The sequence below is a fragment of the Chroicocephalus ridibundus genome, chromosome 23 (assembly GCF_963924245.1).
Source record: "Chroicocephalus ridibundus chromosome 23, bChrRid1.1, whole genome shotgun sequence".
Taxonomy (NCBI): domain Eukaryota; kingdom Metazoa; phylum Chordata; class Aves; order Charadriiformes; family Laridae; genus Chroicocephalus; species Chroicocephalus ridibundus.
In genome coordinates this window covers 1,756,821-1,773,762 of record NC_086306.1, presented here as the reverse complement: position 1 = coordinate 1,773,762, position 16,942 = coordinate 1,756,821, and the positions used below count along the sequence as shown (strand labels likewise).

At 51.9% G+C, this 16,942-nt stretch overlaps 1 protein-coding gene across 8 annotated transcripts in view; it reads left to right on the top strand.

The window, feature by feature from the left end:
- Positions 1 to 16,942, top strand: part of LOC134526596 (tetraspanin-15-like) — a 107,989-nt gene that overhangs the window by 61,820 nt on the left and 29,227 nt on the right. For 6 of the 8 annotated variants that reach the window (XM_063358626.1, XM_063358630.1, XM_063358627.1 and 3 more), the window contains one exon: positions 3,576 to 3,761. In XM_063358626.1, the coding sequence (XP_063214696.1) occupies positions 3,576 to 3,761 (186 nt within the window). Of the gene's footprint in view, positions 1 to 3,542; positions 3,762 to 16,942 lie in introns of all 8 variants that reach the window. The other 2 variants (XM_063358624.1, XM_063358632.1) reach the window with 1 other exon arrangement.

Here is a 16,942-nt window from a genome sequence, read left to right as displayed (position 1 = left end):
CATCGAGCGTGGGTGGTAGGAAAGGGTTGTGGCGCCGGGAATCAAAAATATCTGTGCTGATTGAATTCGTACGGCAAAAGCACCCTCCTCTCCCCGAGAAAGCCGGTGGTGGCAAGCAGGGCAGGCAGGCTTTGCGAGGCGCGCCGTGAACTTTTCCTGCTGCTTTTGATGCTCATCTGCGGCCGAAGGGGGACGGGATGATCAGGTTTTTCGTGAAAGACATGGTTATTCCCCTTGCAGTTTTTTACGGTGCTGGATAGGTCCTGGCAAAGACGTTGATGTTGCCACTTTGTTCCAAACCCATCGTTTTTTGCAGAGAAATGCTGCTTTTCAGGGAATGCTGGTCTTTCTCCCCAGCTATTTTCCATCCAACTCCCTCTGCAGCAGCATCGCTATCTGCTCCTCCTTCCAAAACTCATTAAACTCCAGCAAGCCTTTCTTTGCAATCTGCCTTTGCTGGGAGATGTGCCAGTATATCCATTCCCTTCCGCGAGGTGTGTGTGGCTTTTCAAGATGCTTTCTTGTGCTTTTAAGCTGCTGTGAGTAGAACCAGCTCTTCTTTTTTTTTTTAATTGGAGGGTGGTTTTTAGCTGTCGGGGTGTGGACATGGGTTGGGGGTCCAGCCGGCAGCACTAAACCCTTGGCAAAGCAGGTTGTAAGGGGCCGGGTGACCTTTTAAACGAAGAGCTAAGAAAGGAGAGCGCCAAAAAATTCGGGTGGATCAGCTCAATATTTGCTTGTTAGAATCCAGGTTGGGCGGAGAACGGCTGGAGGGCAGCCCTGAGGAGAAGGGCTTGGGGGTGTTGGTGGATGAGAAGCTCAACATGAGCCGGCAAAGTGCGCTGGCAGCCCAGAAACCCCCCGCAGCCTGGGCTGCATCCCCAGCAGCGTGGGCAGCGGGGCAAGGGGGGGGATTCTGCCCCTTTGCTCCACTTGGGAGAGACCCCCCTGCAGTGCTGCCTCCAGTGCTGGGGACATTGGGAGCACACGGAGCTGTCGGAGCGGGGCTGGAGGAGGCACCGGAGATGCTGGGAGGGCTGGAGCCCCTCTGCTGTGGGGACAGGCTGAGAGAGCTGGGGGGGTTCAGCCTGGAGAAGAGAAGGCTCCGGGGAGACCTTGGAGCCCCTTCCAGTCCCTAAAGGGGCTCCAGGAAAGCTGGGGAGGGACTCTGGAGCAGGGAGGGGAGCCATGGGACGAGGGGGAAGGGTTTTACACTGAGAGAGGGGAGATTTAATTAGATATTAGGAAGAAATTGTTTGCTGTGAGGGGGGTGAGCCCCTGGCCCGGGTTACCCAGAGAAGCTGTGGCTGCCCCATCCCTGGAGGGGTTCAAGGCCAGGTTGGCCGGGGCTTGGAGCAACCTGGGCTGGTGGGAGGTGTCCCTGCCCAGGGCAGGGGGTGGCACTGGGTGATCTCTAAGGTCCCTTCCAATCCAAACCATTCTATGACGGTTAGTCCCAGGGACTAGTTTGTTGCTTGCCCATAAATCGCACGTGGCCTTTTCCAAGCCATGAAACCCAAAAGACGCCATGCAGCATGGCCTGGGTTTCTGTCAGTATCTCCGCATGCCGTGCAGCGCCTTTTCCCCACTGCGTTTGCATTTCCCCATTGCCTTTGCATGGCAAATAAGCGGTGCGTGCCCCGCTCCGAACAAGAAGGGTGTTAGCGTGGCACTGGTGGGGGTTTCCCTGCCAAAGTCATGGCCGTGGCGATGCTGGAGGAAGGACCAGCACCATCCTACAGCAGCCTCGTGCACGCCATGTACTTTAAATTTTTCAAGGATACTTTCAGCCCTGGAAAAACTATTTGTAAGCAATTCACGTGTCCATCCTGCAGACCCTCCTGGGTTTCTCTCCCCCGCTGGCAGGTGAAGCCCTTCCCGTGCACGCTGCTCCCTCAGCCCCTCGAGCATCCAGCCCTCGACCCCCCCTCCCGGCTTTGCTCCCTGCGCTTCCCGTGATCTCTTCCCTCGCTCGCATCGCAGATGGATTAATTAAAACGGAGAAAGTGCTTCTGATTGGCACGCAGGAGGAACGGCGGGGATTAGCAGGGTGTGCATTAATGTCTACCCCCCGCCTTCAAAGCCAAATGTATTTCCTGGGACACCGTATAAGAGAGAAACATTAAATCAAACCTAATCCCAACGCACCAACCTGACGCTTAAAATAGAGTATAAGGATGAAACTGTGATTAAAAGCCTGTTAATAGAAATAGGCCTGTCTGTGTAGTTTCGAATAACTAAAATATCACGAGGCTAAATTTCACTTTCTGAGAAATTTCAGTTCCTTTAGAGATGAGCTGGAGCCTGGAAGCGGACAGTGATTGATAGACATAAACTAGCCCCAAAACCACACCAGAAATGGTGTCCAGGCGGAGTGGAGAAGGAAAAAAAAAAAATAAACTCCCCCTAAAAAAGCTAAGATTGTGCATGAAAATTAAGGGTTTGGTGTGAATTAGCAGGAGGAGTTCGAGCAAACTCGTTAGGAGCAACGAAGCCTTTTGGAAAGGTGGAAGCGATGGTGTCATTCGTCTCAGTGGCCAGTCTTCAAACGAGGACAGGTAGAAAAGGAGAAAATGATGGAAAAGGAGCAAAAAAAAAAAAAAAGGCATTTTTTTCTCCTTGTTGGAGATGTAGGTTTTTGAGTTCGAGTGTCTGTGGCTGGGGGCTTTCCCCCAGGAGGCTCCTGCTGCCATCTGGAGTGGGGAGGGCAGCAAAAAGCACCATGAAAAGGTCTCCGGATGCTCCTCGTTTTCCTCGCTGACCTTTTCAGGTGTCAGCTCGGCGCCGGCTGAGAAGCCGCTCGCCTCCGGCTGCGCCGCGGGGCCGACGGGCGCGATGCGAACGGCTCCTGACAGCACCAAACGCTTGGGATCGCGGTGCTGGCTTTGATGTTGAAGGAGCTGAAGGGACGTAAAGAGCCCTTTGCGGAACCTTGCTTTATCCCGGCATCGTTAGGCTCTTTTTCAACCAGAGCTGTTTCATTGAAGGGGGAGAGAGGGGAAGAAGGTTGTCATAAATAATCCGTTGCTTTTCTCTATGGCACTTTTCATCCAGGGATCAAAAGTGCTTTGTAACGGTGCCGTTAGCTTTGTTTCGAATAGCCGGTGCTGGCGTGTGAAGGGAGGGCGAGCTGTGGGTTTGGGTGCGGAGCCGGTGCTCACGCCAGGTGTAAAAATGCTGGAGGGAAATGAGCGGTTTTGGGGGTCGTGCTGTCTCAAGGTGGCGTTTGGGAGGGTGGGCTGTGGGTCTTAATGACTATCAAACCCAAGGCAAGGGCTAAGCTGAGCATCCAGACAGACCATAAAGGGAGGGGAGAGGGAAAACCTGGGAAAACCTGTCCAGCTGGATTGATCGCGCTGCAATTATACCTCCCCTTCCCAGCCAGAGGGAGAGCAGCCCAGCCTTGAGCAAAGGGGATGAGCGCTGACGGCACCATTTGGGATTGGGCTGTAAATGGCCTGGAGTTGGGTGGGTTTTCCTTGGCCATCTGGGACATCTTCAACCTCCGCCTCTCCCTCGAAGCCTCTGCTTTTTCCCCGCAGGCGTCTGAATCCCATCCCGTGCTTCCCTTGCAGATCCTTGGCCTCGTCATCCTGTGCGTTGGGATTTACGCCGAAGTGGAGAGACAGAAGCACAAAACCTTGGAAGGGATCTTCCTGGCTCCGGCCATCATCCTCCTCCTGCTGGGCTTCACCATGTTCGGCGTCTCCTTCGTGGGCATGGTGGGGTCCCTCAGGGACAACCGGACGCTGCTGAAGACGGTAAGGCCGTTACCGCGCTCTCCGTGCAGCCCTCGGGACCGTCTGGGTGATCGCAAGGGGGAAAATTAATGTATCATAACGAGTCACCATCATGACTTACAGTGACAGTGTGCCCCTTCCTGGATTTAAATGCTCTCCTGATGTGACTGCTTGGTGTTTTCAGCTCAGCCACGAACCAGCGGAGGGGTAATGGGGAGAGGATGTATTTAAATTGCAGAGCTGGCACCCTAATTTCCCTGTTATCCATGGCTGAATGCCTCTGGACACCTGCGGGAAGCACTGCTGCCTTCCTCCGGGGGTAACAAGGGAGTTATATTTGGGGCTGAGATCCCATCTCTGGTGGAGCAAACTCTCCGCTGTTAAGTTTATTTTAGCTGTGACAATGCCGATAGAAAATAGCTTCATTTCCTTTTGCGAAGGAGTTCTTAGCAGAGGGAAAAATTACTTTTGAAATCCAAACTGGAAGAGATCCAGAACACCAGGGCAAAGCTGTTCACTCCTAACCTGCTTTCCAGGGCTTTTGTCGGTGCATTGAGCATCCGACCACCCATCCTTCCTGCAGCTTATCCCTGCCCTTGCTCTGGGATAACACCTCTGCCCCCAGCGAGGAGCTGGAGGAGCTGGATTATAATCCATTCCCTCCATTCAGATGGGAGCGAAGCTCTTCCGCTGCGCTCAGGGCCAACGCCCGTTGATGAGCTCCGTGACAGCTCTCTTGGCTCTTGGGCTGCGTCCGACGCTCCCTCGGTGAAGAAGTTGCTTTCGGATGAATAATCCGTGCTGGTCCACGGAGCCTTCCTGCCGGCTCACGCGTGCCTTGCGTGCTAAGGGTTTGCATAACACCTTCATCTCCCACTGGTTTGGGTTGATTGGTTTATAAAAATCAAACGCTCCGGGTAGCTAGCACTCACTTGTACCGGCTTGCAATATTGCTTTTAAAAATTACTTGTCATTTGCATTTCCAATTAATACAGGTGGGAGCCTGAATCGGAAAACCAATATTGTCTTTCCTTCTGTATGAGCAGATGAAATTATCGTTGCTTTTTCGATACGTCTGGGTTTGTGCCACCTGCGAAGGGGTGGCTGTTTGCATTGCCCTTGGGAAGGTTGCTGGGGTCATAAAACCATAGAATCGCCAAATCGCCTAGGTTGGAAGGGACCTTTCAGATCATCCGGCCTGACCGTACGGGTCAAGGCTGGGCAGCGAGCGAGCAGAAGAGGTTTCCCATCGCATCTCCGTTGCGGCGTGGTACCGCCTGCTCCCGTCGAGAGCTGCCTCCCGACCCCGCGTGTTTGGAGGAGTCTCCAGGTGGTGGCCGGAGACATCCCGTCCGAGTGATACTTGTGGTGTTTCAATAGCCCTGACAGCGTGCTTGCTTAAAAATTAATTTTTCATTAATTCCCTGTCAACTGACTTGTTTCCTTCGGTTTGGATGCTAAATGAGAGCAGGGGGCATTCGCCTGGACTCGGTTATACTTCTAACAGATAATCCTCTTTTTCCTCTCCGGCAAAGCAACCGGCAAAGCTCTCTAGTTTCTAAGCCCAGAAAATATTTTTCCGCCAAAGCTGAAAGTGATGTTGCTGGTGGGGAACATTTCGTCTTCGTTCTCGTTTGTCTGCTTTTAAAGCTGTACGGTATTGTATTCGCTCTATCTCAGCTGAGTCCAAAGAAGGATAAGTACTTCAGATTTCCGATTATATTTTTCTTTCTGTGCTAATACTCATGAATCGCGGCTAATACTCTGTTCCCACAAACCCGGACCGAATTTGGAAGTGGAAAATTGACACATCAGAGGGTAGGAAATCTCATCCTTGGAGCGACTCGGGGCGACAGAAACCCAAGCTCATTAGCTGTATTTCACAGGTTGTCGGCCGAATCAATTCTGCGATGGGCACGGCTGAGAGAAAGAAATAATCCTGCCCGTTTTGGGTTGGCTTTTTTCTCCCCGTGGATATAAGCGGCTTCACGCCTGCCATGTGGAATAAATAAAGCGATACTCGTGCAAGTCATCGCGCACAATAACACTTGCGTCCCTTTTGGCTAGGATATAGGAAAGGGGATGTTTGTCTCGTGGGTCGAAATAGGTCCTGGGTGGTGGGTTTTTAGGGTTACTCAAGGCTCTTCGCCTGCCTTTAGCTGGCTGCAGAGCACCACAATTGCCCCGATGCTGCATTAATTATCTGTTTTCCAGGAGCAGATAAATTAGGTGGTATTTCATAGAATCGTAGAATCCTTTAGGCTGGAAAGGACCTTTAAGATCATCGAGTCCAACCGTTGACCTAGCACTGCCAAGTCCACCACGAAACCATGAATCCACTAAACTACCGTCCGTTTCTGCTAACGGATCCAGCCTAATTCCCAGTCTCGGAGCTGAAACGCTGTTTTCCCCAGGGATATATTCAGCTTGATGGGCATCAGCACCAGGAGGAGAGCACAAAGGGAGTGAAGCATTTTGGAAATGCTCTCGATGAGGAGATGAATAAGGGTGTTCCTCGCGCAGGCATTGCCCAGGCGCGCAAATACGGGACGTATTTCTGGTCTGCGTGGAGGTGAAAAGCGTAATGCCGCCTCTTCTCGTAGGAAATAGCATTGCAAGCTCAGAGCGGACAAAAAAAACAGACTTAAAGATCATTTCTAAGAGCCCCGGCCACAAGCGTGGGTTTGCATGTCCACCTCTGGCTTGCTCTGCCACCTTGGATGAGCCATGGAGGACTTGCCCGCTCAAAGGGGTTGCAGGTCTGCAGGGGAGCAACCTTGGATGAGTGTTTTCCTGGTGGAGATGCAGCTTATCCCAGCAAAAGTGCTTTATCCTTGTATCTGAAAGCAGTTCCCCGGTGAAACTGGGCTGCACTGGGAAGACCCTTGCTGCTGGCATGGTTTTATGGCGCCGAATTACTTGGTGCTCTCTTGCGCTCTACCTGCTCATGATCATATTGGCAAAACCACGTGGCCGCGCCGGGACTTCTCGGTTGTTTTTAGGTTGGAATTGTCTGGGAAATACATCAGCGTTTCCATCCAGGACCCAAAAGTGGGTGCTCCTACCAGGAATTCACAGGGGATTTCACTGCGGGCCATCCTCTCTCGTGCGGCAGCCTCTCGAGGTGTGGGAGACTGGGGGTTGGCTTTCATTTGTAGAAGTTGTTTCACACCCGTTTTCCGCTAAATTTTACCAGGAAAACTCTTGAAAAGACGTTATTGGTTAGTGGGGTTTGCAATCTGTTCACTTTGAGGGGGAATGTGGTGGTGCGGGGACCACGGAGGAGGGAGCTCTGCCCCGTGAGCCCCAAAAATGGACTCGGGACAGACCCTGGAGATTGTGTCATGAGGCAGCATAAAAATGCATCCGTCGATGCTGATGGAAAATGGATGCATGAATCCCTTTGGGCTCTTAGGAGCTGCGTGCGCAGATGTCCTGCAGCTGCTCCAACGCCCGCACACGCGGCTTGAGGGACCCCAAGCTAACGATGAGCACAAAACCCCCCCGAACTTCAAATCACTAATAAAAACTGACTTGTGGCTTCATCTCAAAATGCATCTTGTTAATCTGGAGAGCGGGCGATACATTCCTCTCCACCTGGGAGGAAAAATTTCAATGCCCTACAAAAATTTGTCAGATAGCACTTGACATTAATAACCTTTTTTGGTTTTGTTTTTTTTTCCCTAGGAGAAGTGCGGGTGCGCGTGCTCGTTAAATCCTCATTCATCTCAGTCACTTACTGCTGACAGATGGATTTTTATTTTCCTTCGCCCCCCGGACAAAAATCGACCAACATTTCTCTTGGGCGAAACAATTTGAAAAGCCACCCAGCTCCTAAATCCGCCCTTTGATATATTATTCCAATATCCGCCCGGCAAGGTATCACAAATTACGTCTTGGTTTTAATCTTTTCCTTATCAATCTCCTCCTCTCCACTCATCACCCGTAATTGCCACGCGCAAGCACGCAACTCTTCCCCGCGCGGCAGCCCGATTATCGCGTCTTTAATGACTTCTTTAATAACCTGAGCAAAGCTTATTCAATAAAGCCGCCCGCTTGCAATTCTCCGCTCAAGTTTATTAAAAAAAAATTAGAGCCAAAACCCGGGGATTTTAGCTGCTGGTGCGTGTAATTGGCATTACGAAGATTTGTGTTTAATAGACGGGTTAAGAGTTTTTATTCGGAAATCAAGTTTCTTCTGTCACCGTTAACGTTTGCGAGGCTGGAAGAGCTGCGGAGTGGTCTGGTGAAGACGGCTTGCCTTTGCTTTGAGGGAGTTCAGGGCGATTGAGCGAATAGACTGCGGAAATCAATCTTTCTCTTGCTCGATGAGACGGCTGGGGGGAGCTGGGATGGTTTGGTCGAGGAACTGGAAATGCAATGGGACAGGCTGCTCCCGCAACGGGGTTGGCAGTTGAATATGCCCCAATTGGCTCCTCCCCATGGCTTTTTTAGCGCTGTTTTTGCTAGAAATGTATCGTATCTCACTCGGCGTCTCCTGCCTGGGGGCTTGAGACCCGTGTGTTCATCCCATGGATATTTTACCTTCCAAAAAAGTCAGTAAAACCCTGAATTTTCAGAGGGAATTTTGATGGAGTTGCATTTATTTTATGTTGAACGGAGGAGAGACGAGGGTCCAGGCAGGACGAGAAATCCGACTTTCCCGTTTTTCTTTTCCATTCGGTGAGCTTTTTTTGGGTTCCTCCTTTCCTGCCTTGGGTTTGCCAGAATTCATCACCCAAGGCAGGATTTGACCTTGGGTTTGTGGCAGCGAGAGATCAGCTGCTGCAGCAGCTCTTTTGGCCTTTTGCGGGTGTTATGTATAAATATAAACCCAACATAACCATATCTATATATAAAAACACTTGTAGGTACATCTATAAATGTATATTTATACTGCCATTTCCAAACGTCAGCAACAGCAAGATGTGAAAGGCAAACTCCGGCGGCCACCACCAGCTCCGCCATTTATTTTTCTTTGCAATTTTGTACTTTTACTCTCAAGGTTGGGAGCTGGGCTTGAAACGTACCTCCGCCCCGGCTCCAGCCCCTGATTGCACGCGTAAATAAAGAGATTAAACGCTGGGAGATGGCAGATATGTCAGGTTTGAAGAGGGGAGCGAGCGCGGCTGCGGGGAAATGGTTGGCAATCACAGAGCTATTGTGTGGATGGAGAATTGTCCTTCTCCTGGGAAGATAAATTCCCCCTCGAAGAGAGTCAGCTACTACAGTGATTTGAAGCTTGGGGGCCCTGAATAAAAGCAATCAGAATAACGCACGTGTGAAGGAGCACTTTGAGGTCTGAGCTGGTCCAAGCAGCTGGGTTTTTTTTTTTCCTCCCGATCGTGCAGAGAAAGGGGCAAAAATTAGGCGGAAAACCTCTGTTACAGCGGTGCCGTATAAAGCATCCCTCTGCCACGTCGCCAGCGCTAATTCATCGCCCCGTCGCGGCCCCTTAAAATCCATTTTACGCCAGAAGGCGTGAAAACACGTGAAAATACCAGTAAGTAGCACCTTCCCTTTCTGTTTTTCTTCCGCGTTCGGAAGAATTATGTGAACTAGTTAATGTTTTGCAGGGGCATTGCCTGCACTTAAACCACTTGGATATTTGACTTGAGTGAATTCTCGTGGTTTCACGGTGCTGGAAAACCTCTTGGTTGAGAGCAGAGGGTTTGCAGGGGGGATCCAGCTCATCCATTTTACCGCGGGGTGGGCTCGCCTCCAGGCCACCAAAAAGAAATAGCGCCTTGAATATTTGCATTCAAGAGGCAAATTTCCGAGACCAGGGGGCTTGGAAAAGCCTTCGGGATGAACCGAAAGGCTCAGAGCGGTCCCCTGAGCGCGGTGACCTCGGCGGTTGGAGGAATTTGGGGTGAATTTGGGCTGCCTTGGGTTCGCAAAGTTTGCAGCCGATGGCTGGAGGTGGGTTTTTCTGTCCCTGCGAAAGGAACGAGGGAGAGCCCCATAGTTTAGCAAAAAAAAAAAAAAGGGGGATATTTACGGGCAATATGGAGATTCCCTGCCAAGGAAAAATTAAAGCGATTTCCAGCTGAAATGGGATTTGACCAGCATCTCCTTTAGGCTGTTTTTTGGTTATTTCTGCCCTCTTAGAGGATGAAGAAGGGGAAAGAGTTGCCCCTTCTGTTGTAGCCGCAGCAAGAGACCCTGCCGCCTGGTCTTTCCCATCGGTGAGATGCAGCTTTTGAAGGAGCGGTTGCAGGTTTTGGTTGCAAAAGAGGCAGGTTTTGGAGGTCGGGTGCATCCAGCTTCCTCTAAAGTGAGGTGTGTTATGAACCGGGGCAGCATCGATGGCTGGGACGGCAGCCCTCGGCGGCTCTGGCTCTGTGGTGTGATGGATGCCATCCAGAGGGACCTGGTGTCAGGCTGGAGAGGTGGGCTCATGCCAACCTCATGAAGTTCAACCAGGCCAAGGGCAAAGTCCTGCGCCTGGCTCATGGTAATCTCAGGCGCGAATACAGGTTGGGCCGAGAACAGCTGGAGGGCAACCCTGAGGAGAAGGACTTGGGGGTGTTGGGGGGGTAAGAAGCTCAACATGAGCCGGCAACGTGCGCTGGCAGCCCAGAAACCCCCCTCAGCCGTGGCTGCATCCCCAGCAGCGTGGGCAGCAGGGCGAGGGGGGGATTCGGTCCCTCTGCTCCGCTCGGGGAGACCCCCCTGCAGTGCTGCCTCCAGTGCTGGGGACATCAGGAGGACACGGAGCTGTTGGAGCGGGGCCAGAGGAGGCCCCGGAGATGCTGGGAGGGCTGGAGCCCCTCTGCGGTGAGGACAGGCTGAGAGAGCTGGGGGGGTTCAGCCTGGAGAAGAGAAGGCTCCGGGGAGACCTTGGAGCCCCTGCCAGTCCCTAAAGGGTCTCCAAGAAAGCTGGGGAGGGACTCTGGAGCAGGGAGGGGAGCCATGGGACGAGGGGGAAGGGTTTTACACTGACAGAGGGGAGATTGAGATGAGATATTAAGAAGGAATTTTTCATTCTGAGGGGGGTGAGCCCCTGGCCCAGGTTGCCCAGAGAAGCTGTGGCTGCCCCATCCCTGGAGGGGTTCAAGGCCAGGTTGGCCGGGGCTTGGAGCAACCTGGACTGGTGGGAGGTGTCCCTGCCCAGGGCAGGGGGGTGGAACTAGATAGTCTTTAAGGTCCCTTCCAGCCCAAACCATTCTATATCACACATCAAGAGTGGAAAACTTAACAATAAAAGGCTCCTTCTGGTCACAGGTTTGCAGGAGAAATAAAGCCGCGTTTCTGTGTTTGAACTCCTCCAGGGTGATAACCCCGAGGGAGGTCACCAGGCATTTTTCCACCTGCTTTTGTCTGCTCGCGGGGTAATTTTAGGTTAATTGGAGGATGCTTTGTGCAAAGCATCACTGCAAAACCCCAGTTCTCTTTATGCTCCTCGGGGTCCGGGATCCGCTGCCCCGGGGTGGGGGATCAGCTCCCTACATCCGCAATCCAGAGTTTTCTCTGGATATTCCGATATTGGCAGGTTTCAATGGTGCCGCTTTAACTCTCACAAAACCAAATCCCTGACAATTAGCACACAATTAGAGCCTGCTGGGGAAAAAAAAAAATCGATTGGAGAAACACCTTCCTGCAGAGTTTTGCTGGGGGATCTGCATAGATTTCTTTTTTCTTCCTCAGCCCGCTGATTACAGAGCACGCTCTGATTGCAGGTTCTTTAAACAAAAATATCACTTTCTTGATTTTTTTTTTTTTCTCTCTCTTCTTAGCTGCCGCAGAGGGATGGATAAATGAGGAGGACCTGACTTTTGCCCAGCAGTGAGTGTTGGGAATTGCTGGGACAGCTGGAAATATCCCGGATGCAGGAGCAGGCGGGTACCGCTGCTCCCCACGGGCGGCCTTTCCAGCGCTTTATTTCCCTAATGAGCATCCCCAGCCTTCTCCTGGGTGGGACGGACCTGCAAAAACCCTCCAAGACCCAAATCCCCTAAAAATACAGGGAGAAAAAGCCTTGCAGGGACCCGCCAGCACTTTTTACCCGTCTATTCGCCTTTTCATCTGTGGGTTTCAACCCTTTTTAATTATTATTATTTCATTTGCTTGAGACAAAGCAGGAAACCCCAGGGCGGCAGAAGGAGCTTTGTGCAAGAAATTGTGGCCGATCTCCTCTGCGAAGTGTTGCTCGCCTCTTGGCTGGGGCTTTTTAATCACCACAACGTGCTTTAAACGCGGATTTGCTCGGCCCGGCTTTGGCTCTGAGGGAGAGGAGGGGGCTGGAGCCCCGGGGGAGTTAATGATTCTTGTGCCGCGCTAATTATTGGCACTTTCCCTCTGGATTTCTTGCAGTGTCCCCATTCTAGGAGCAGTTTGGGAAGGTTTTGCGAGCGGCGAAAAGCATACGTTGTTCTTCCTCGTAGGCTGAGCATCGCCAGCAAACTCCCAGCGTGTTGCGTTTCTTTCCTTGGCGCTCCCCCCCTTCTTTCTTTTTTAATCTTATCGTTATATTAACCATTGCGATAATAACAGCCATCCGTGCAGTGAATTAGTGGGGCCTCACTGCTGCTGGAAAGCCCAGGAAAGGGCTGACGATCCAAAAATCCTTCCAGAAATCCTCCATGCGTGGAGTATTTACGGACGTCTCTGGAGTCGCTTACCTTCTCGATATGAATTTTTAATAAATAGAAGTTCTATCCCATGCTGCATTTTTACTCCTTAAAGAGAACGGCCGGCGGTTCCCCAGCGTCCCTCAGAGTCGATGCTGGTCGATGAAGGGATGCCGGTGAGCACCCGAATAAGGCTGAGGAGAAGGTTTTGTGGGTTTTTTGGCCAAGTCTGAGATGATATTAATAGCATTCAAGGGGTTTAATCTGCATTAAGGGTTTCCGGTGAATTGCCTGGTGCGGTGAATCGAGCCAATTGTGCCGTCGAAATATTTTCTCCTGACTGGAGGGGGAGAGCAACAGGTAGAGAGATCTTTGGGAAGAGGGGGAATTTGATTGCTTGGCCCTCAAACTCTGAAATAAATGGGATTTGAAAGGAGCCATCACTCATGGAACTGGATGGAGGTGGTGGTGGTGGGGGGGATCTAAGAGGCGCCATCCATCCCTGTTCATAAAAACCTTATTTTGGGGGGGGGTTTGGGGAACATGAGCGTGTTCTAGCTGCAGCATCCATCCTGGTCTTGAGATGGGAGCAGGGCTATAGCCAAGGAAGGGTTAACAGAAGCCAAAACTTGACCCATCTGCAGGCTATAAAAGCCCAAAGCGGGTAAAAAGGGTTTTTTTTTGGCAGGTCGGGGGAGCAGATTTGGTCTTCAATGGGGTAGAGCAGCATCTGTGGGACGCGGTGGAGGTAGGGCTGGTGCCTGGGGCGCGTGGAGGACAGACCATGCTGCCTGCCCAGGCCTCTCAGGGAGTTCCAGTTCGTTATTTGTAAAGCAACTGTCTCTTTTGGGATTAAAAGCGGGCTTCTTGGTTATTTAGCTTGTAAAGCGTAAAGGAAATGTGTATTTTGACTTAAGGCTTGGTAAGTGCCTGCGTGAAACCCGGGGGAGGGTCATGAGCCCTGTGGGTGGGCGGCTGGGTGGGTGGGCAGGAGGGGCATGCTGCCTGCCCCCCTAAACAAAATAACATAGTTCGTATGAATAAAATATGTAAAATAGTGTAAATAATGTAAAATAATGTAAAATAATATCCCGGGCAGAGGGTTATTGCTGTATTGCTAAAACAGAAGGTGCTCTGCAAAGTCTTATCGTTTGGGCTTTGTTGTCCTCGTTTTGTCTGTGTAGGAGACATTCCTGACAGATTTTGGAGATATTTTTTTGCTTCAAAGCCACTACGAAAGCTGTTTCTGCGTAGGAATAAACAATTATTCGGGTTTTCAGAGGAAGAGCTGCATGCAGGTGTCTTTCAGAAGAAAAGCAAACCCTTAGAAAAGGCCACTCTGCGTGGGAGGAAGCTCCAACGCGTCATTAGGAGGGGGAAAGGAAAAAAAAAAAAAAAGAGGTTCTTTAAAAAGCGTTACTTAAAGTTTCAATCTGGGGACAAAAGCAACCGGGTTCGTGTTTCTGTGCTCACGTGAAACGGGGGACTCCTCCGTGGTCCCGAGGAAGGCGGAGGAGGAGGCAGGCGCTTGCCGAGGGGATGGTTTAGTGGCCTCCCAGGTAGAGCGAAAGGTTTCTTTATCGCACGCCTCCACCTCGGGCGCGTTTCCCGCGGCTGCACGTTCGATCCGTTCCCGTTTCTCAAGAAGGAACAACCGGTTCCTTCTCCGGCTGCCCCAAAATACGGCAAAACCTGGGGTTCGCCATGCTGTAAATTCCCGCGCGTGCAAAACGGGGGGGATTTGTGCTTTATAGGAAGGGAAACTGAACTGCACGAGTTTCTTTTTGTCTTGGGGATGGGAAGTCCAGATTTTCCATCCCTCGGCGACCTGGCGCCACTTTTGTCTTAGTGAGGCCAAAGCCTTTTCGTGCGTTGGCTTCGCTGGGGCTGACTCAGCTCCTTCGCTGGAGAAGCAGCTATAGAAATGGATAAAAATAAAATATCGGGGGGTTATTTGCGCGAGTGCAGAACGTCCCTGTTCCCACGGGGGTTTAATGGTGCCTGTAGAGCCTGGAGCGAGGACAAAATTATCTCCACCTTTCACGGAGCGGGGGTCAAACCCCTCTATTCCCCCTCCGCTCACTTCTATGAGGTCTCGTTATATGGGGCTTGTAGAGTCTTTTCTTTTAAGCGTGAGCAGTAACTTTTTCTTGGCAAAAGACCCCACTTGGTTTCTTAAATTAGGCAGCTTTTTATGATCTGCCTCTACTGTTTTAACGTTAGATTCATCAAGAGGGCAGAGGAGCTGCCAGAGCAGCTTCTTCAGCCTCAGCTTTCCCAGTGTCCTCCTGCAAAGTACCCGGGAATCTATTTATGGGTTTAATTCTTTTCTTTTTGGCTGGTATCACGGGCTCTCTAGAAATTACCCTCCTTGTTATCGCTCTTATTATCTCCTTCCCTGTGACTGACCCGAAGAAATGGATTATCAAGAAGCAAATATCTCCCTTTATCAGCCCCTGGGTGCTGCAGGGGCAACTGGGTAGAAAGGAAGGATTTTTGGATATTTTCCTTTTCTTTATTTCCCTGCAGTTGTGGCGGCCGGTCGTTCTCCCTGGCCACGCTGTGAGATCCCAGCCACGTTTCGCAGACGGAGGTCGCTCGTATGAAATAAACATCACAGACTTCTCTGATGCTTTTCGCCTTGCTCCAGGAGCTCTTCCATCCCACCGGCTGCGTCTCCTCCTTTCCCTGCCCCGTCCCTGGCAAACAGAGCGTCCCTCTCCCATCCAGAATCCCGTTGGAGACACACTGGGGCTTGGCATGGCTGAACCTCTGTCACGTCCCGCTCCCAGTAAAGCCGGGGGGGGATGAGTGACTTCGGATCCGCAAATACCCAACGGCGCCAACGATGGTGAGATAAATCTCAAGGTCCATATAGAAACGTTTATCGGCTTCCCCAAATGGTTAGTGTAGGTCTTAACGAGTCCCCGAGGATTGGTTAGGAGTATGACAAACGATGGCAAGTGGTGAGGTGTGCGTCGTGTCGCCGAACAACAGGGATAGGCCAACTGCTGGCAAGCGGGACTTAAGGTCCTACTTAAGGTCGTTACTTCCCAACTCGAACAGTTACTGAACAGTTCTAAGAGAAACTGAGGGATAGAGAAAGGAAAAGGCGGAGAAAAAGCCGGAGAGAAAGAGATCACCGGTCCTGGTTCCAGCGTCTTCTTCAGGGAATCTTCCCAGGCATGGTCTTCTTTCTCGGGAAGAATCTTCCCAGGCACAATCTTCTTCTATTGTTTCGTCTTTGTTCCCCCCCAGGGGCACTTCTTTTCCCCTTTTCTGTTTGCTGAACCAGCACGGCCCACCCCCCTTGCCCAGGACAGCCTCGGCTCAGGTTTCTCCCTTCTCCCAGGTGACGTGTAGCGCCATTCGGGTGGCGAGACGCGTGCCGTCGTCACCCGCGTTTAGCGTGTTCTCCGTAACCTTCATTAGCGCCTGCAGGGGTGGGCGCTTTCACATGCGTGGCGCGGAGAATGAAGCAAAGGTCGCTCGCGGGACGCGACGGCCTGGAGAACCGAGAACGAGCAAGCTCACCACGCGAGTGGCAGAACCATCCTGGCTTCACACGACAGTTCTCCCGCACTTTCCGGCGCCAGAAGCGTGAAGCCTTATCCGTTCTCTGAAGGCCAGGCCTGCGGTATTTCTTTCCTCACGAGCGTTCGAGGCGTTCCGTCGAAGGCTTGGAGGGCTCCTGCCCCTCGGCAGGGAATTGACAGTCCGTCTCTCACAACCTCCCGTGGCCAGGGGTGTCCTGAGTGCCTCCGAGCTCAGGAGCGATGCTCAGCCTCTATCCGTGGCTCGAAGCTCCTTCCCTGGGCTGGTCCCTGAATTAAATCCCTGTGTGGTTTATTCATCCCTCGGCCTCGGTGCCTCCAACCCATCCTTGACCTGCGTTCATCATTTCTGCCCGGTGAGGACACGTTTGAGCTGGAAATTGGAGGTCTGGAGATGAAGCAGCAGCAGGTTTCCCACCTCTCTCAGCCAGACCCCCGGCTGGAAGCATTTACTCCGGCCCAGCTCAGCGTTTTGTGTGTTTTTTAAGCTTCTGGGAGATTAAATTTGACAGCAAGAACATCCTACCTGGCGTACGGAGGTGGCAGAAAACCAACCACCCAGAGGAGGTATTGGGAAGGGATTGCTCCGGGCAACCTATGTGTAAAATGACCCTAATGAAGGATGTTACGCCCCAAATTGGAAGGAGACCTCTCTCTAAACCCCGGGCAGAGCGCGGTCCCCCGGGCGCTTTCCTTCTGCGCTCGATTTGGCTTCGGGAGAGATTAATGATGAGCGAAACGGCGCTGGAGACTTGTTAGAGGAGGGAAGGAGCGGCTCGGAGCTCTGCTGATGGTGGGAACGGGGGCGATTAATCTTTGTGTCAAGGTATTGGAGGAAATTAAGCCGCATAATTTATTGCGAACTTCTGGATCGATGAGCTCTTTAAAGGGAGCTGGCTGCGGCGAGTGTTAATTGAATAGGAGTTGAGCAACTTTTCCCCGCACCGGCTGTCTCGAGCAAGATGAAGGTTTTATCGGGGAGTTTCTCTCCTCGAAAGCTGGGCTGCGTGAGGGGTGAGATCCTCAGGCACCCTCCTGGTCCCCCCTCTCGGGGACGCGAGAGGTGACGCCCGGC